Below are 20,159 nucleotides of genomic sequence, written 5' to 3'. Positions count from 1 at the left end.
TTTGAAAGACAGTGTCCTGAAAAAGGGACGCTTCTTTTTTTCCCTGAGTTTATATTGTAGAGTAACTGTAATACTGAAAGAATGGTTAGACAATTTCTGTGTTCCATTATTTTACATAGTTGCAATTTGAGCGGTATGACTGGCCACATAGAGTATCATTCACCTGTTGCACCCATTTATTTAGTGCCCTGATATATTGTTACAATAAATTCAAAAGGAACGTTCATAACATGCAAAATAGCTACCCTGGTTAATACGGTTATGAACAATGCATAGATGCTTTTCCGGTTGCATGTGTACTTTTCTCAATCAATGTAAACATGGCGCGGTGCTTTCGAGCTGCCTCTGGTACCACTGGCTATAAATACATGTATAACTACATTTTTATTGGTATTTCATGAATGAGTCATGTCTCACCCGTGCAAATTCCTCTAATGCCGTCAGGTGATCTGATAGGCTACTGTTCCTATAGAGGTGTGTCTGTCAGAAATTTGGTACATTCATTCACAGCGGAGTTCATGTTTTTAAGACCTTTTTCTTTTCATTACCTTTGTAAATTGCAGGATGTCTGTCGACAATGTTTATGGCCGCGTAGAGCAGTATAGGAACGCATGATAAACATTCATTATTTCGCTTCTGACATTTTTTCACCAACACTCGCAATTCGACTCCCATCACCTTATAGGTTATCAAATCTATTTACAGATTAAGTCAGAAGCCGATTCATATCGATAATCAAGAGGTCGCTTCGCCAACGAGTTGACTTCGTCAGGTGCATAGCCTACAGCTCAGTTCAGTAGGCGAGCCAACGAAAAAAAAGAACTGCGAGAAAACAGAACCACCCACAGAAGATTTATAGAGGTAATAAAACATTATGTATTGGCATTTTACCTGTTATCCGTATACATTTATAATTACAGAAGTAACTATCGGTCGCTGTGTCTGACAGCAGTACCATAATGTGGCCTAAGACAATTTCCCTTGTCAAATGATATATTTGCACAGTAGCTACACCTGTGCCTCAAGCATAACGATGGCATCAATTCGTCCATTGATGGTTTCACAAGCCTGCTGTATACAGACATGGATGTCTCTGGCTTATCTATATGAAGATGCTATCTTATAAACGTTGCACTTTGAGTTAGAGCTTTATTCTTCTGTTTTGAATAATGGAGCACACCTAGGCTTAAACCTGTTTTAATGCAGAATATTTGCACTGACAAACCATTTAGCCTACATACATAGCCGACAAAACACATTCAAAATAAACTAGCACATGACTGAAATAAATTCAACTAGGCTAATATATCCAGTTAACACCATTTGTGTATTAAAAATTATTTTTTTATTAATTATATATTATAGGCTAATTAGGCAACATGCGTTTCTCCAAGTGTCATGACATTGCTGAGAATCCGATCTAGAATATGTTCAACGTATAACTCAAATGTGTTGATAATGGATTCGACATTCCACAACATCACATTATAGCCCTACTATACTTGTCCAGTAACCATGGTTTCCTGCAAATGACTGAATCACTTGATAGCGTCCTCCACTTCCTCCTTCTACCTTTTCTTGACTCATCCACCCGTCTGTCTGCTGCCCACATGATGAATGCTCCACAGATGGCGAAGGCAGACCAGCGCTTTGGGCAGAGAGATGGCTCCGACCAGAACTTTGACTACATGTTCAAGCTCCTCATCATTGGAAACAGCAGCGTGGGAAAAACCAGCTTTCTGTTCCGCTACGCAGACGACTCGTTCAGCAACTCTTTCGTCAGCACAGTGGGCATCGACTTCAAAGTCAAGACTGTCTACAGGAATGACAAGAGGGTTAAGCTCCAGATATGGGTGAGTTGTAGACCGTTTTCTCAAGTCAATTCAAACTGAATCTATTATCACCTTGTGGATTTTGAAGCTATTATGTTTCTATTGTGTTCTATTCTATATCTATGTCACCATAAATGTGCCATGTGATGCAGCTGACGTTTTTGTCACCTGTTTTCAGTCAGTCTGAGCTTGATCAGACCGAACATAAGATGATTTCATTACATTCAATTAGGCCTATATGGTCCTTCTACAGTTAGTTATACATGCTAAAAGTCCACTGCTCAAAATACAGGGCTTGAGTGCACTGTGCATAAGGATTATAATAATTACGCACAAGTAGGCTAAATACAGGATAGATAATCATGTTATTATGTGCATAATGATTATTATGTTCAGTCTCTTCTGGGTTATGCTTTGTTGATCCATTTAGTATTTGTTTCTGGCTTGAGCTCCACATTCACAATTGCACCCAATCCTTGTAACTATTGTAGATAAATTACACACACACACACACACACACACACACACACACACACACACACACACACACACACACACACACACACACACACACACACACACACACACACACAGTATTTCCCCTGCAGGCCTAGGGAGACAGAAGCTTCTGGTGAGCTTGCATCATTGAATAATGATTGTTGTCATGGCAGCAGCTCTTCACATTACTCCCCAACAGCGAGATTCTGTGAGGTAATTGAGTGAGGGGTAAGAACCCACAGAGGGTATACGGTGGGGGTGTGGGGAGGAGCTATGAAGACTCGACTGCAAGAGTAAATTGCAATTTGTGATAAACCGAGAGTGGTAATCAGTGCAGATTGAGCCCGTCTTCAATGCCAGGCTGGAGGTGTAAAAATAGAATGTGGTGTGGTCACACTCAAAACAGCTGCGGCGCGATTGATGTTGGCAGCAGCAGCGACAATCTTGAAAAAACATACAGTAATGCCATCACTGGCTCTGTGAGAGCAGACAGCAAGCTCCACTACAGCAAACTCTAAGCACAGTTAGGGTTGCTGCCTAGCCTATTTACCCAGTGCTTCTCTAGAACCAGTGGTGTAGAATGCAGATCTGGGTTCAAATAATTTCAAATAGTTCATCTGTGTGGGATTGAGCATGCCTGGTTGGACCAATAGAATAGTAAAAAAAAAATGCAAGCCCTGTCCATCTGCCACTCCAGGCAGGCTAAAGCAAATTATCAAAGTTGGTTGAGAGAATGCCAAGAGTGTGCAAAGCTTTGTTTAACACTTTTTTGGATACTACATGATTCCATATGTGTTATTTAATCGTTTTATTCTACAATGTAGAAAATATTACAAATAAAGAAAAACCCTTGAATGAGTAGGTGTGTCCAAACTTATGACTGGTACTGTACATATACACACAGCAACAGCACAGCCTCCATTGTCAAACAATTCTTAAAGGCTCAGTGCAGTCAAAAACGTGTTTTTTAAATATATTTCCAAACTATGAGGTTAAAACAACACTGTGAAAATGATGATGATGCCCTTTTAGTGTAGGAGCTGTTTGAAAAGACCACCTAATATTTATTTCTAGCCAGCCATTTCACACCGGGTACACTAGCAAAATTCTTGCTTGAGAAATTGCTTTTGCTAAGAAGCTATTTTTGTTTATTGTTTTCAATTAAATGGTCAAAAATCACAGTAAGGTACTTCATTCTCATCCAAAAAGGATTTGATATTGAGATAAAAAAAACGGCTGCATTGGGCCTTTACAGTTTAAACTGCTTAAAAAAAAATGTTTAAAGGTGAAATATGCAGAAATCACTCCACGATTTCATGGTAGCTAAAATTCTAATAGTTCACATAATTTATGTGACAAAACAAGTACTCAAGTGTATAGAATCAATGTACCATATAAACCGCTGTGAAATATATTTTCAATAACCAAAAATATTTGAAGCTGATGTACAAAACTGAAAGTAAAAGATGCTATTACGAAAGAACGGGAACCATATAAATTGTGCACATAGAACAGGTCTACTGTGTCTTAGACTTGCTTTCAATGAGAATGACAGATCTATAACTCACATCTATGTGAATTTGATCAAGTAGCCCAAAAAGTTACATATTGTAGCTTTAAACACTAAGAAAAAAATCTTAATTTCATGCGAATTCCCAATGTAGATATGGTCCTGCGTATGACCGCTAGGGGGCGATGCAGTTCAATCTACCGCAGTCATGGCAACCAGGTGGCGCTCACCTTACTGCTGTCTTCCACTCACTCAGCAACGATGGTAATTAATGTGTTTTCAGGTTCTCTGCTGTGTGCCTCTCAATGTTCTCAGTGGTCAGTACATGGGACTTCATATCCCACTTCCCATCGATGGGAAGTTGTTGCGGTGATGTATGATTGCGTGTTCATACACACCCAACAATCCGTGTTTAACCCCACATATGGGGTGTTTGAGAGCTTTCGCTTTGTACATATAGAGCAATCATTGTACAATATGTCCATCCAGGCCATCACGGTTTTCCGACATGGCATCGTGTAGATATGCCATCAGGGCATTGAAGCCGACATCCACTACCATTGACAATGTCTGCATATCAACTGCAATCATTTCTGTAATCAGCGCTGTGATTTTCTCACTCAGTCCCTTTATCGCACTGCTTTCGTCTGTTCGGGGCATACGCTGCTGCTAGCAATGGTTTGACTCATGGTGCCTCCCTTTCAGATGGTTAAACATTGCACCTGTACTGCCACTGTAGCTCACTTCCACCTCGTAAAGTTTGCATTTCACCACCTTTTCATTTAACTTCTCAAAGTGTTGCCAAACAGGACTTCGCTGCTATCTCACTCTGCCATTTGTCCAAATGTTAACGACAATGACGTGCAGAGCGCTTTATATCCATGGCAAATAACATTACAGCATTGTTGCGTTAGGTATTTGTTTAATTAAAATGTTTACATTCATGATGATGATCGGGACCTGTTAGGGATAGTTTTGTGATAACGGCACTGTTATTTAAAAAAAATAAAAAAATAAAAATGAAGAAACGTTTTTCAGTTTAACGTTTATAAAAAAGAAACTATCACAATTTATTTTAAACGTTCACACCCCTTGCCTCCATATAACTCATTTAATAATAATAATAATGTAGTGTTCTTTACTTGCACACAATCAGTCCTGGGTTCAAATAGTATTCCAAATAGTCCAACCACTATCACAGTACCAGCACAAAATATGGACATACCTATTCATCAAATCAAATCAAATCAAATCAAATTTATTTATATAGCCCTTCGTACATCAGCTGATATCTCAAAGTGCTGTACAGAAACCCAGCCTAAAACCCCAAACAGCAAGCAATGCAGGTGTAGAAGCACGGTGGCTAGGAAAAACTCCCTAGAAAAGCCAAAACCTAGGAAGAAACCTAGAGAGGAACCAGGCTATGTGGGGTGGCCAGTCCTCTTCTGTCTGTGCCGGGTAGAGATTATAACAGAACATGGCCAAGATGTTCAAATGTTCATAAATGACCAGCATGGTCGAATAATAATAAGGCAGAACAGTTGAAACTGGAGCAGCAGCACGGCCAGGTGGACTGGGGACAGCAAGGAGTCATCATGTCAAGTAGTCCTGGGGCATGGTCCTAGGGCTCAGGTCAGTTGAAACTGGAGCAGCAGCACGGCCAGGTGGACTGGGGACAGCAAGGAGTCATCATGTCAGGTAGTCCTGGGGCATGGTCCTAGGGCTCAGGTCCTCCGAGAGAGAGAAGGAGAGAATTAGAGAACGCACACTTAGATTCACACAGGACACCGAATTGGACAGGAGAAGTACTCCAGATATAACAAACTGACCCCAGCCCCCGACACATAAACTACTGCAGCATAAATACTGGAGGCTGAGACAGGAGGGGTCAGGAGACACTGTGGCCCCACCCGAGGACACCCCCGGACAGGGCCAAACAGGAAGGATATAACCCCACCCACTTTGCCAAAGCACAGCCCCCACACCACTGGAGGGATATCTTCAACCACCAACTTACCATCCTGAGACAAAGCTGAGTATAGCCCGCAAAGATCTCCGCCACGGCACAACCCAAGGGGGGGCGCCAACCCAGACAGGATGACCACATCAGTGAATCAACCCACTCAGGTGACGCACCCCCTCCAGGGACGGCATGAGAGAGCCCCAGCAAGCCAGTGACTCAGCCCCTGTAATAGGGTTAGAGGCAGAGAATCCCAGTGGAAAGAGGGGAACCGGCCAGGCAGAGACAGCAAGGGTGGTTCGTTGCTCCAGAGCCTTTCCGTTCACCTTCCCACTCCTGGGCCAGACTACACTCAATCATATGACCCACTGAAGAGATGAGTCTTCAGTAAAGACTTAAAGGTTGAGACCGAGTTTGCGTCTCTGACATGGGTAGGCAGACCGTTCCATAAAAATGGAGCTCTATAGGAGAAAGCCCTGCCTCCAGCTGTTTGCTTAGAAATTCTAGGGACAATTAGGAGGCCTGCGTCTTGTGACCGTAGCGTACGTGTAGGTATGTACGGCAGGACCAAATCAGAGAGATAGGTAGGAGCAAGCCCATGCAATGCTTTGTAGGTTAGCAGTAAAACCTTGAAATCAGCCCTTGCTTTGACAGGAAGCCAGTGTAGGGAGGCTAGCACTGGAGTAATATGATCAAATTTTTTGGTTCTAGTCAGGATTCTAGCAGCCGTATTTAGCACTAACTGAAGTTTATTTAGTGCTTTATCCGGGTAGCCGGAAAGTAGAGCATTGCAGTAGTCTAACCTAGAAGTGACAAAAGCATGGATTAATTTTTCTGCATCATTTTTGGACAGAAAGTTTCTGATTTTTGCAATGTTACGTAGATGGAAAAAAGCTGTCCTTGAAATGGTCTTGATATGTTCTTCAAAAGAGAGATCAGGGTCCAGAGTAACGCCGAGGTCCTTCACAGTTTTATTTGAGATGACTGTACAACCATTAAGATTAATTGTCAGATTCAACAGAAGATCTCTTTGTTTCTTGGGACCTAGAACAAGCATCTCTGTTTTATCCGAGTTTAAAAGTAGAAAGTTTGCTGCCATCCACTTCCTTATGTCTGAAACACATGCTTCTAGCGAGGGCAATTTTGGGGCTTCACCATGTTTCATTGAAATGTACAGCTGTGTATCATCCGCATAGCAGTGAAAGTTAACATTATGTTTTCGAATAACATCCCTAAGAGGTAAAATATATAGTGAAAACAACAGCGGTCCTAAAACGGAACCTTGAGGAACACCGAAATTTACAGTTGATTTGTCAGAGGACAAACCATCCACAGAGACAAACTGATATCTTTCCGACAGATAAGATCTAAACCAGGCCAGAACTTGTCCGTGTAGACCAATTTGGGTTTCCAATCTCTCCAAAAGAATGTGGTGATCGATGGTATCAAAAGCAGCACTAAGGTCTAGGAGCACGAGGACAGATGCAGAGCCTCGGTCCGATGCCATTAAAATGTCATTTACCACCTTCACAAGTGCCGTCTCAGTGCTATGATGGGGTCTAAAACCAGACTGAAGCATTTCATATACATTGTTTGTCTTCAGGAAGGCAGTGAGTTGCTGAGCAACAGCCTTTTCTAAGATTTTTGAGAGGAATGGAAGATTCGATATAGGCCGATAGTTTTTTATATTTTCTGGGTCAAGGTTTGGCTTTTTCAAGAGAGGCTTTATTACTGCCACTTTTAGTGAGTTTGGTACACATCCGGTGGATAGAGAGCCGTTTATTATGTTCAACATAGGAGGGCCAAGCACAGGAAGCAGCTCTTTCAGTAGTTTAGTTGGAATAGGGTCCAGTAAGCAGCTTGAAGGTTTAGAGGCCATGATTATTTTCATCATTGTGTCAAGAGATATAGTACTAAAACACTTGAGCGTCTCTCTTGATCCTAGGTCCACGCAGAGTTGTGCAGACTCAGGACAACTGAGCTTTGAAGGAATACGCAGATTTAAAGAGGAGTCTGTAATTTGCTTTCTAATAATCATAATTTTTTCCTCAAAGAAGTTCATGAATTTATCACTGCTAAAGTGAAAGTCATCCTCTCTTGGGGAATGCTGCTTTTTAGTTAGCTTTGCGACCGTATCAAAAAGGAATTTTGGATTGTTCTTATTGTCCTCAATTAAGTTAGAAAAATAGGATGATCGAGCAGCAGTAAGGGCTCTTCGGTACTGCACGGTACTGTCTTTCCAAGCTAGACGTAAGACTTCCAGTTTGGTGTGGCGCCATTTCCGTTCCAATTTTCTGGAAGCTTGCTTCAGAGCTCGGGTATTTTCTGTGTACCAGGGAGCTAGTTTCTTATGAGAAATGTTTTTAGTTTTTAGGGGTGCAACTGCATCTAGGGTATTGCGCAAGGTTAAATTGAGTTCCTCAGTTAGGTGGTTAACTGATTTTTGTCCTCTGGTGTCATTGGGTAGACAGAGGGAATCTGGAAGGACATCAAGGAATCTTTGTGTTGTCTGTGAATTTATAGCACGACTTTTGATGTTCCTTGGTTGGGGTCTGAGCAGATTATTTGTTGCAATTGCAAACGTAATAAAATGGTGGTCCGATAGTCCTGGATTATGAGGAAAAACATTAAGATCCACAACATTTATTCCATGGGACAAAACTAGGTCCAGCGTATGACTGTGACAGTGAGTGGGTCCAGAGACATGTTGGACAAAACCCACTGAGTCGATGATGGCTCCGAAAGCCTTTTGGAGTGGGTCTGTGGACTTTTCCATGTGAATATTAAAGTCACCAAAGATTAGAATATTATCTGCTATGACTACAAGGTCCGATAGGAATTCAGGGAACTCAGTGAGGAACGCTGTATATGACCCAGGAGGCCTGTAAACAGTAGCTATAAAAAGTGATTGAGTAGGCTGCATAGATTTCATGACTAGAAGCTCAAAAGACGAAAACGTCATTTTTTTTTTTGTAAATTGAAATTTGCTATCGTAAATGTTAGCAACACCTCCGCCTTTGCGGGATGCACGGGGATATGGTCACTAGTGTAGCCAGGAGGTGAGGCCTCATTTAACACAGTAAATTCATCAGGCTTAAGCCATGTTTCAGTCAGGCCAATCACATCAAGATTATGATCAGTGATTAGTTCATTGACTATAATTGCCTTTGAAGTAAGGGATCTAACATTAAGTAGCCCTATTTTGAGATGTGAGGTATCATGATCTCTTTCAATAATGACAGGAATGGAGGTGGTCTTTATCCTAGTGAGATTGCTAAGGCGAACACCGCCATGTTTAGTTTTGCGCAACCTAGGTCGAGGCACAGACACGGTCTCAATGGTGATAGCTGAGCTGACTACACTGACTATGCTAGTGGCAGACTCCACTATGCTGGCAGGCTGGCTAACAGCCTGCTGCCTGGCCTGCACCCTATTTCATTGTGGAGCTAGAGGAGTTAGAGCCCTGTCTATGTTGGTAGATAAGATGAGAGCACCCCTCCAGCTTGGATGGAGTCCGTCACTCCTCAGCAGGTCAGGCTTGGTCCTATTTATGGGTGAGTCCCAAAAAGAGGGCCAATTATCTACAAATTCTAACTTTTCGGAGGGGCAGAAAACAGTTTTCAACCAGCGATTGAGTTGTGAGACTGCTGTAGAGCTCATCACTCCCCCCTATTCATTCCAGGGTTTTTCTTAATTTTTACTATTTTCTACATTGTACAATAATAGTGAAAACATAAACTATGAAATAACACATATGGAATCATGTAGTAACCAATAAAGTGTTAAATAAATCAAAATATATTTGAGACTCTTCAAAGTAGCCATCCTTTGCCTTGATGACGGCTTCGGGACATGTCTCTGAATGTCCGTGAGTGGCCCAGCCAGAGCACGAACCCATCTAACATCTTTGGAGAGACCTGAAAATAGCTGTGCAACGACGCTCCCCAAATAACCTGACATCTTGAGAGGATCTGCAGTGAAGAATGGGAGAAACTCGCAAAATACAGGTGTGCCAAGCTTGTAGTCATACCCAAGAAGACTTGAGGCTGTAAAGTACTGAGTAAAGGGTCTGAATACTTATTTAAATTTCTTTCTTTTTTTTAATGAATTTGCTAAATTTTCTTTAAAAAAAACAGTTTTTGCATTATCATTATGGGGTATTGTGTGTAGATTTAATGATAAATGTTTTTTTTTCATCCATTTTAGAGTAAGGCTGTAATGTAACAAAATGTGGAAAAAGTCAAGGGGTCTGAATACTTTCCGAATGCACTGTAAAACTAACTAAAATACACTAACATGCATTCAACCCAGGCATCCGACAATGGTACTTGAAAAGAGCATGGCATTTACACTCAAATACGCAAACAAAGCACCTGTTTTGGGCTGTGTATTTGAAATTAGTCAAATACACAGAAAAGCATTTCAAATACCAGATACTGAAATACATATGTATTTGAACCCTGTTCTGCACATAATTTAACTTGGTCGTCCCGCCCCGACCCCAGGGGTCCACCGACCCGCAGAGCTCCGACATGACACACCCCACTCAGCTGCAGAATCGTAGTGAAACATTTATTATTGGCTTTGTGTGGACTATGCCAAGGCCAGAGTGACATTCCACAGGACGCTAGACCCCCAGGGCCAGAGTGACATTCCACAGGTCGCTAGACCCCCAGGGCCAGAGTGACATTCCACAGGTCGCTAGACCCCCAGGGCCAGAGTGACATTCCACAGGACGCTAGACCCCCAGGGCCAGAGTGACATTCCACAGGACGCTAGACCCCCAGGGCCAGAGTGACATTCCACAGGACGCTAGACCCCCAGGGCCAGAGTGACATTCCACAGGACGCTAGACCCCCAGGGCCAGAGTGACATTCCACAGGACGCTAGACCCCCAGGGCCAGAGTGACATTCCACAGGACGCTAGACCCCCAGGGCCAGAGTGACATTCCACAGGACGCTAGACCCCCAGGGCCAGAGTGACATTCCACAGGACGCTAGACCCCCAGGGCCAGAGTGATCTTCCACAGGACGCTAGACCCCCAGGGCCAGAGTGACATTCCACAGGACTCTAGACCCCCAGGGCCAGAGTGACATTCCACAGGACGCTAGACCCCCAGGGCCAGAGTGACATTCCACAGGACGCTAGACCCCCAGGGCCAGAGTGACATTCCACAGGACGCTAGACCCCCAGGGCCAGAGTGACATTCCACAGGACGCTAGACCCCCAGGGCCAGAGTGACATTCCACAGGACGCTAGACCCCCAGGGCCAGAGTGACATTCCACAGGACGCTAGACCCCCAGGGCCAGAGTGACATTCCACAGGACGCTAGACCCCCTGGGCCAGAGTGACATTCCACAGGACGCTAGACCCCCAGGGCCAGAGTGACATTCCACAGGACGCTAGACCCCCAGGGCCAGAGTGACATTCCACAGGACGCTAGACCCCCAGGGCCAGAGTGACATTCCACAGGACACTAGACCCCCAGGGCCAGAGTGACATTCCACAGGACGCTAGACCCCCAGGGCCAGAGTGAGATTCCACAGGACACTAGACCCCCAGGGCCAGAGTGACATTCCACAGGACGCTAGATCCCCAGGGCCAGAGTGACATTCCACAGGACGCTAGACCCCCAGGGCCAGAGTGACATTCCACAGGACGCTAGACCCCCAGGGCCAGAGTGACATTCCACAGGACGCTAGACCCCCAGGGCCAGAGTGACATTCCACAGGACGCTAGACCCCCAGGGCCAGGATGAATAGTAATATTTCAACCCAGGTCTGGTGGAAGGTGGCAACACATCCGGACAAATGTTTTACTGAAGTGGTATGCGGCCTGCTACATGTTGTTTTACTGTCTCCCAGGGATTGAATTGAGTTTTTGGGGGTAAAATGTACAATGTGGACTCAAGAGGATAGCACTTAAAAGTATTAATTAAAACACTTGTGTCAAGATGGATAATGATAGGAGACAAGCGTAGGAATACGAAATAGTTTTTTTTATTTCTCCACCCAAACAAAAGAGCGAGGTGTAAACGGTGAGACCCGTGTTAAAGACCAGGCACAAGATAAAGGAGATGATTGTGGACTACAGGAAAAAGAGAACCGAGCATGCCCCCATTCTCATCGATGGGGCTGTAGTGGGGCAGGTTGAGAGTGTCAAGTTCCTTGGTGTCCACATCAACAACAAACTAGAATGGTCCAAGCACACCAAGACAGTCGTGAAGAGGGCCCGACAAAACCTATTCCCCCTCAGGAGACTGAAAAGATTTGGCATGGGTCCTCAGATCCTCAAAAGGTTCTACAGTTGCACCATCGAGAGCTGGTTGCATCACTGCCTGGTATGGCAACTGCTCGGCCTCCGACCGCAAGGCATTACATCATTCCTAGTAAAAACACAACGCATCGTTGTTCGTGTTAAACCATTGTGTTTGGTCACGAAGGTGGAGCCTATGTCTATGAATATGAAATCTGCATTAATTAGATCAGGACAAAGTGCTAGGCTTTGTCCTACACATATGCTTGCTTATGTGCATTAATCAAACGAATGGACACAGAGGCAGCAAAGCAGCAACAAATCAGCATTACTGGAAAATTTGCTTTCTATATTTAGACGGGGAAAAACAGCCATTGTTACATTCTGCAATCAAGATTAAACAGTTATGTTAGGAAGAGTCTGAGCTGCCATAGGGACTGACAGATAAGATAGACACTTCTGAAAGTCACATTGATGGCAATCATGACAAGCACAGATGGGGAGAACTGGGGAGAGATCAGTGGATCCGTCATTGGTATCAATAGATGGGTGAGTCATTGAGTCTTTTATCAGATTAGGTTTAGTCTTATTACGATTAGGGAGAGTTTGGTGTGGTAGCCATGTCCCTGTATTTTGTTTGTATGACCATAGGAGTTGACTATATACAGCACTAACAGATCTGGGAACAGGTCATTGATATGGATGGCACCCACTGAGTGCACGTGTACACATTCAAACCTGTCCTTTCCTTACAATAAAAAAAATCTGGGGCACAGATGATGTCAAGTGATCAGAAACCTCAGAGGCCGTATCAAGCATTTCAGAGTAGGACTGCTTATTTAGGATAAATGCTGCCTTTTAGCTCCCGTTAAAACCTCTTTGGGCAGGGGGCAGTATTTTGACGTCCCAATGAAAAGCAGCCCAAAGTAAACTGCCTGTTACTCAGGCCCAGAAGCTAGGATATGCATATAATTGGTAGATATGGATAGAAAACACTCTAAAGTTGAAAGTATGTCTGTGAGTATAACAGAACTGATATGGCAGGTGAAACCCCGAGGACAAACCATCACCCCCCTAAAAATGTTTTCACCCTACCACTGTTTCCTATGGCTGTCATTTTTATTATGAGGCAAAATCCTCCCAGATTGCAGTTCCTAGGGCTTCCACTAGATATCAACAGTCTCCAGAAAGAGTTTCAGGCTTGTTTTTGGACAAATGAGCTAGAATTTGTAGTTTTTCAAGGTGGCTCCCATTTTGGCTGTAGTGTTTTCATGTGGGTGGATGAGAGCACGTTCTTTGTTGTTTTTCTCCAGTAAAGACAATAACGATTCTCCATCTTTATCGTTTATTTATATATTAGGGTACCTGCGGTTTGATTATAAATGTTGTTTGACTTGTTTATTAGTAACGTTTGAGATTCATTTTGTATGCATTTTGATGGAGGGAAACTGTGTGTATTATTGACTGAAGCACGCCAGCTAAACTGGGTTTGGGGGGACATTATCGAACAAAAGGACCATTTGTGATGATTCTGGGACCTTTTGGAGTGCCAACAGCATTTATTATATCACTATTTCTGACTTTCGTGGCGTACCTGCCTGGTTGAAATATGTTTTACATGCTTTTGTATGCGGGGCGCTGTCCTCAGATAATCGCACGGTGTGCTTTTGCCGTAAAGCCTTTTTGAAATCTGACACAGCGGCTGAATTAACAAGACATTAAGCTTTATTTTGATGTATAGCACTTGTATTTTCATGAGTGTTAAATATTTATATTTCTGTAATTTTAATTTCACACTGCAATTTCACCGGATTTCGTCGAGGTGTGCCGCTAGCGGGACATCTAGCCATAACAGGTTTTAATAAGATTACATATCCAGGTGGGGCTGATCCAGATGCTAAGATGCTTGATACATGCCTTGGGTTCACAGTCCATCACTACAGATCGCCGTTAGCAGCGCGACCAAGTATACTGTGATCTTAAATGATAAGTGGCAAGCCGAGAGCTTGGCCATGCAACTGCTACTGTTCTGATCAATGTGACATTGTAACTTCCACATGTTTCACGTGCCATGAGTTGAGGTGAGAAAAGCGTGAGTTTGACAATCCCGGTGGTTATTCTGGCATTTCACAGATGTAGCGTCTGTGTCTTGGGATTTTCCCAGGCAACAGCTCCTGCGTGGTTATAAGCCTAGATTTGGAAGATTCCAGATAAGGGTATTGGTGTCATTTTCCATCCAAGCCTCCTTTAACCCCCCAACTCCCGTTAACATGTCTTAATGTCCCCCAGTTACAGTCAGTCCCTTTGACAAAGATCTGTGTCCCATAGCAAACCATTCTGTCGATGGCAGTTCCTGTGTCATTGGAAGGTTGACGTTTATTGTCACGAGTTTCTGCTAGATGGGCAAGATGCAAAGTCAAAATGTATGAAAACCAAAATGTGCTTTTTGGTCTTAATTTAAGTTTAGGATTAGGGTTAGCAGTGTGGTTAGGTTTAAAAATCAGACGTGTTGACTTTGTGGCTGTGCTATCTAGTGACCACTTTGCAGAGCTGCTTCCAGTACATGAGTCTTCTCAATAAATGCCAACCTATAATATTGTCCTGTACCATTGCAGTTTTCTAACATGTTTTTTTACTCTTATACAGTGGTTCTTTCACACAGCACTGAAAGCTTCTTTATTATCATAAGATGCTATATGAACATTGAACAATATTAATATGCCTTTGTCTCTCCTAGGATACAGCAGGGCAGGAGAGGTACAGGACTATCACCACCGCTTACTACAGAGGAGCTATGGGCTTCATCCTCATGTACGACATCTGCAATGAAGAGTCCTTCAACGCTGTGCAGGACTGGTGGGTCTGCTGACTGAGACACCAGGGATGTCTCTCAATACTCTCAAATGGCTTCCTTTGCTGCTTTCATTACTCACCACTGGAGAAGACACTGATTGTGTGTGTGTGTGTGTGTGTGTGTGTGTGTGTGTGTGTGTGTGTGTGTGTGTGTGTGTGTTTCAGGGCTACCCAGATAAAAACCTATTCGTGGGATAACGCTCAGGTCATCATGGTGGGCAACAAGTGTGATGTGGGCGAGGAGAGGGTGGTGCCCACAGAGAAGGGGAAGCACTTGGCTGACCAATTAGGTGAGTTAATTGCCTGGATTATCATATTGTCGAGGCTGTCCTTCTGCTGAAATTCATGTTATTTCGCCTTATAGCAGTGCTGACCTGCATGGTATTTCTGGCCAGGACAAGATTCCATGTTTGTGAGATCTTAATTGAAACCACACTGAGGAATTGTGGTGGTGAACAAAATGGTGTCTACTCTACTCTATTCTAGTATGAATGAAGAATAAATGAGTAATACACAAGAAAGATTTATCCCCTGGGGCTATACAGTGCCCTTATTGGGACAGTGAAGCCATTTGTCTTTTGGCTTTATACTCGAAAGTTTTGGATTTGAAATCCAAAAATGACTATGAGGTTAAAGTGCAGACTGTCCGTTTTCATTTAAGGGCATTTTCATTCATATCGTGTGAAACATTTAGAAATTACAACACTTTTTTTTTTTACATAGACCCCCCCATTTTAGGGGACCAAAAGTATTGGGACAAAATCACTTATGTGTATTAAAGTAGTAAAAACGTTTAGTATTTGGTCCCATATTCCTAGCACACAAATACTTCATTGTGTGCATTTGCTGTTTATTTTGGTTGTGTTTCAGATTATTTTGTGCCCAATAATCTATTGTGTCATCTTGGAGTCACTTTTATTGTAAATAAGAATAGAATATGTTTCTAAACACTTCTACATTAATGTGGAAGCTTCCATGATAATGGATAGTCCTGAATGAATTGTGAAATATGATGAGTGAGAAAGTTACAGATGCACCGTTATTTACATTTAATTTCTACGAGGCTTTGTGTTAGCTTCTTACTCTCAAATGTTGAACGGTTGGCTGAAGTGTGACCACTGTTGAGGGTATCTTATCGAATCCTGGAGCGTGTTCGTACTTGGTACACAGCATGGTATAACCTGTGTAATATTTAGTATGCCGTGTCCTCACATAGCTCTGGTGTTAGTGTGCATTCCACTACTAACTTATTAGAGGAACGCACACTAACGCCCTGGACCAGAGCTATGTACTCACCATACTGTATGTACTCATCCTGTCTGTGTGCAGGGTTCGAGTACTACGAGGCCAGCGCCAAGGAGAACATTAATGTCCGCCAGGTGTTTGAGCGGCTGGTCGACATCATCTGCGTCAAGATGTCCGAGCGAGTGGACGTGGAGCCACCCATGGTCCCCGGCGTCAAGACTACCAGACTTACCGACAAGCCCCCCCAGTTACCTCAGAAGTGCACCTGTGCCTGACTCACACTTATAGGGCTGAGCCAAGCCATGCCGAGCCGTACTTGGCTGGCCTGGTTACGCTTCTACCATAGTTGCTGGAACCATGCTGGAAAATACCATTTGAATAGAAACTGTCCGAGCCAGCACCGTGCGGTTGGGGTTGGCCCTATAGTATGAGTGAGCTACTACTGATTTGGCCCCTCAGTTCTCCACTACGATACTTGCCATTCAAATCAAAATCAAATTTATTTATTTATATATCCCTTCGTACATCAGCTGATATCTCAAAGTGCTGTACAGAAACCCAGCCTAAAACCCCAAACAGCAAGCAATACAGGTGTAGAAGCATAGGGGCTAGGAAAAACTCCCTAGAAAGGCCAAAACCTAGGAAGAATCCTAGAGAGGAACCAGTCTATGAGGGGTGGCCAGTCCTCTTCTGGCTGTACCGGGTGGAGATCATAACAGAACATGGCCAAGATGCTCAAATGTTCATAAATGACCAGCATGGTCAAATAATAATAATCACAGTAGTTGTCGAGGGTGAAGCAAGTCAGCACCTCAGGAGTAAATGTCAGTTGGCTTGTCATAGCCGATCACAAAGAGTATCTCTACCACTCCTGCTGTCTCTAGAGAGTTGAAAACAGCAGGTCTGGGACAGGTAGCATTCCACTACTGTTCTTTCCCAACTCCCTGTAAAGCTAATACAAGTTCCACAAACCTCTTTCCAAAAAGGTAGCCAACTATACAATGTAATTTATCAAGCTACCAATAACCACTACTACTACCACTACCACCAAAAACTACTACCATCAATAACTACCACTACTACGACTATTTACATATGTTTCCCCCCTGTCGCCTTGACCTCCAGCTGGTTCAGAGGTCAGGGAACACTAAGCAGGGTATACAGGTAAGCACAGCATTGCCTCTATCCTCCAAAAAGTGGCTTCACCACCGCACAAAGAAACACAAGACCACATCAGTTTGCATTACAAGTTTACACGGGTTAGGAGACGAGCCTCGATAGCTACATAGTCTTCAAATTCAGAATAATTTGGTTTAGTGCTCTTGTTGACCGTCCTTTACAAGCACTAAAGCGAAGACAAACTAACCACTGGATACAGACATCAGTTCAATCTAGTTTTGATTTACATTTGGTTGAGTTGTCAACTAACGTGAAATCAACAAATTCACCATGATATTGGATTTAGGTTAAAAGTTGGATAGGAAATATATATAAATGCCCTTATGTTGATGACTTTTTGCAAATCAAATCAGTTTTCCACATTGATTCAACATCATCACATATATGTTTGGGGTTGAAATTATGTAGAAACAACATTGATTCAACCAGTTTTTGCCCAGTGGGTAACAATCTTCCCTGTAGATGTTTGAGTCTTAACAATATGCAGTGCAACTGTCTCTTGAAGAGGTAGTAACAATGGTACACTGTTGACATGGCAAGATGTCCAATACGTCTTTCACCACCAACACTAAGCCAATGCCATGTACAGGCAGTTCTGACATTCTGAGGGACTATATAGAATATAGATGTTCATTGGAGAGCACACTCTTTATCCTTCAGCTAATATCATCTCCTGGCCGTTATGTAAGCCATGTTTATGTACAGTGTTTATTTCATGAAAATGTGTGTGTTTTAGAGAGCAAAGCAGTCTATTGTTGTGTATGGCACATAACTGAGTGTTCAGTTGTAACGGTTTCATTTGTGTATCATGTAACTTGGGCAGAGGTACATGTCAACATCAAAAAACATTGTGAAATGGAAGAGACAGAAAATTATATTTTAAAATGTTCTGCTTAAAAAAAAACAATGGCAAAATCTTAAACATATTCTGCAAAGTAGCACGTTTTTAAGTGTAGCTTCCCACCATGTGTATTTTCAGTTTTATGTTTAAATGTCTTAATATAATGATTTAGTATGTGAATTTGTAAATCATAGTTCAAATCTATAATGGTGTTTGCTGAATTTATTTTGATGCTGTATTATGGGAAGAAATATAGACCATTAATGTGAACTTGTTGTTACAGTGAACTCCTAGACAAAGTGGGAGAAAAGCACAAAGTGATTGTACAACATTTTGTGGATGTTAGTATATTATAAATGCAATTTAGTATATTAAAAAGCACAACTCTACTTTAATTCATTGATTCCATTTATCACGAATGGGCTTTTCAATTCTGTACAATCAGTTAAACTGTCGCGATACGAAACCTTCAGCCCCGCCCCTTGGCCGGCAGCGGGGTGCTAGAGGTGGTTAGCGTCCCGTTCCCTGGATTGGACAGGGCACTATAGGTACTTCAGGTTATCTCGGTATAACCAGGACCGCTCGCGTAGCCCTGCCTCTCTTTCTATATCGAAGCGTTGTCCGCGTAGAGAGGTCTTTTGCCTTGTCACTCTCAACGGTCTAGCTCTAGCTGGGATGTGTGAACCCCACCTTTATCCTCTAGACTCTTTGTTTCACCACTAATTGGTCCTTGAGTTATTATTAAGCACTAGTCCTACCAGTCTCTATATGATTTCCCTGTGGTTGAGCGTTTCCCCTCTGTGATGTATCTAGTTTAAAGTGTGAAGACCTTTAGTCAACTTAGTCTCACTACTCTGCCCGTCGGCTATGTATCGCTTGGAAAATAAAACTTAGATAGATCGATAAGACAATTAAATGAATCACTATTGGACACACCTTCCTCTTTGTCTTTTAATGGTAACTCATTCTGTCATAGAACATTGATCCCCGTTTCCAGTGTCCGGGTAGCGGGGAGTGTCAGAGTTGTTATCTCCCGTGCCGTTAACTGTCTTTGAGAGAACCTTTTGCTCGAGACAAAATAAGACTACCGTTTATTTTTGAAAACACTCTGTTTTTTGTCTTTTACAATCAAACACACTTCAAAATACACAATTTGTTACTCGGTCACACACAGCGTTAATCAAAAACATGCAATTGACTTAATGCTCTTATAAAATGCCTGGTACAATGATAACACTTATCTCTATATTAAATACTTATAATAGTTATTTAATTACCTTTGAGAGATGACGAGGAGACCCACAAGACCAGGAGCAGAGTTTCAATCGGTCAGAGTTCTTTTAGAATTTAGTTAGTAGCGACTCCCCTCTACTGGCTGAGAGGTTGACTTGGAGTCGGTGCTTTACTAAATTGAGAGATTCAAGTTTGGCTCGGATGAGAGAACCTGCTGGTGATTCCCTGCCCCAAATGGAATATCAAGAAAGTCTGTGTCCGCAACGAGGTCGCGATACTGAGCTCAATCGAGAGGCTACAGAGAACTCTCTGGATATATTTGCATCAGCACCCACGTACCTGGCGCAAAGCGACAAAACAGCTGATCGATAGTTAAACGGTATATCGGAGAGTCACTTCTCAGATCCAACAAGTTAGAATCTTTTAAGTAATTTGAGTCAGGTGTCAATTTACCCGAAGTCAAATGGTTGTCTAAATGAATTCAGAATTCAAGAAGTCAGCGCCAAAGTAATGGCAAATGTCTCTTTATATACCTTTTGATTCTCTGCACCCGATCAGCTGCTCCTCCCATTCCCTCAGAGCAGAGAGGGTGATGACGTATCTTACAACAGGAAATACTTTTCTTACAGTGCATATATGGGCCTCTGGTTATGACAGAGCCTATTACTCTAGCAACAATGAGGAAACACTTTTATTACAGTGTGCATATGGGCCTCTGTTTATGACAGTGCCCTTACTCTATCAGCAATGA

The 20,159-nt window shown here is 42.8% G+C and overlaps 1 protein-coding gene across 2 annotated transcripts; it reads left to right on the top strand.

Annotated features, from left to right (window-relative positions):
- The first annotated feature begins 524 nt into the window (after window positions 1-524).
- Window positions 525-18,570, top strand: LOC135532334 (ras-related protein Rab-3B-like). 2 transcript variants are annotated; one of them, XM_064959906.1, is made up of 5 exons: window positions 525-861; window positions 1,629-1,853; window positions 14,795-14,913; window positions 15,076-15,200; window positions 16,240-18,570. In XM_064959906.1, exons 2-5 carry the CDS (start codon window positions 1,629-1,631, stop codon window positions 16,428-16,430), a joined length of 660 nt encoding a protein of 219 aa, XP_064815978.1. In that variant the 5' UTR covers window positions 525-861; the 3' UTR covers window positions 16,431-18,570. The 2 variants fall into 2 exon arrangements, with proteins under 2 accessions (XP_064815978.1, XP_064815976.1); XM_064959904.1 differs by lacking the exon at window positions 525-861 and having other exon boundaries at window positions 1,387-1,853.
- The last annotated feature ends 1,589 nt before the right edge of the window (window positions 18,571-20,159 follow it).

This window comes from Oncorhynchus masou, unplaced genomic scaffold (assembly GCF_036934945.1).
Source record: "Oncorhynchus masou masou isolate Uvic2021 unplaced genomic scaffold, UVic_Omas_1.1 unplaced_scaffold_1821, whole genome shotgun sequence".
NCBI classification, from domain to species: domain Eukaryota; kingdom Metazoa; phylum Chordata; class Actinopteri; order Salmoniformes; family Salmonidae; genus Oncorhynchus; species Oncorhynchus masou.
The sequence above is the reverse complement of the archived record's forward strand: the minus strand, read 5'-3'. Positions and strand labels throughout refer to the sequence as shown.

What these genes read in the sequence shown, in the direction of transcription:
- LOC135532334 (XM_064959904.1), top strand. Translation starts at nt 1,530, where the DNA reads ATGACTGAATCACTTGATAGCGTCCTCCACTTCCTCCTTCTACCTTTT. An exon ending in GGGTTAAGCTCCAGATATGG is followed by an intron (nt 1,854 to 14,794) that starts GTGAGTTGTAGA and finishes TGTCTCTCCTAG; the next exon opens with GATACAGCAGGGCAGGAGAG. An exon ending in GCACTTGGCTGACCAATTAG is followed by an intron (nt 15,201 to 16,239) that starts GTGAGTTAATTG and finishes GTCTGTGTGCAG; the next exon opens with GGTTCGAGTACTACGAGGCC.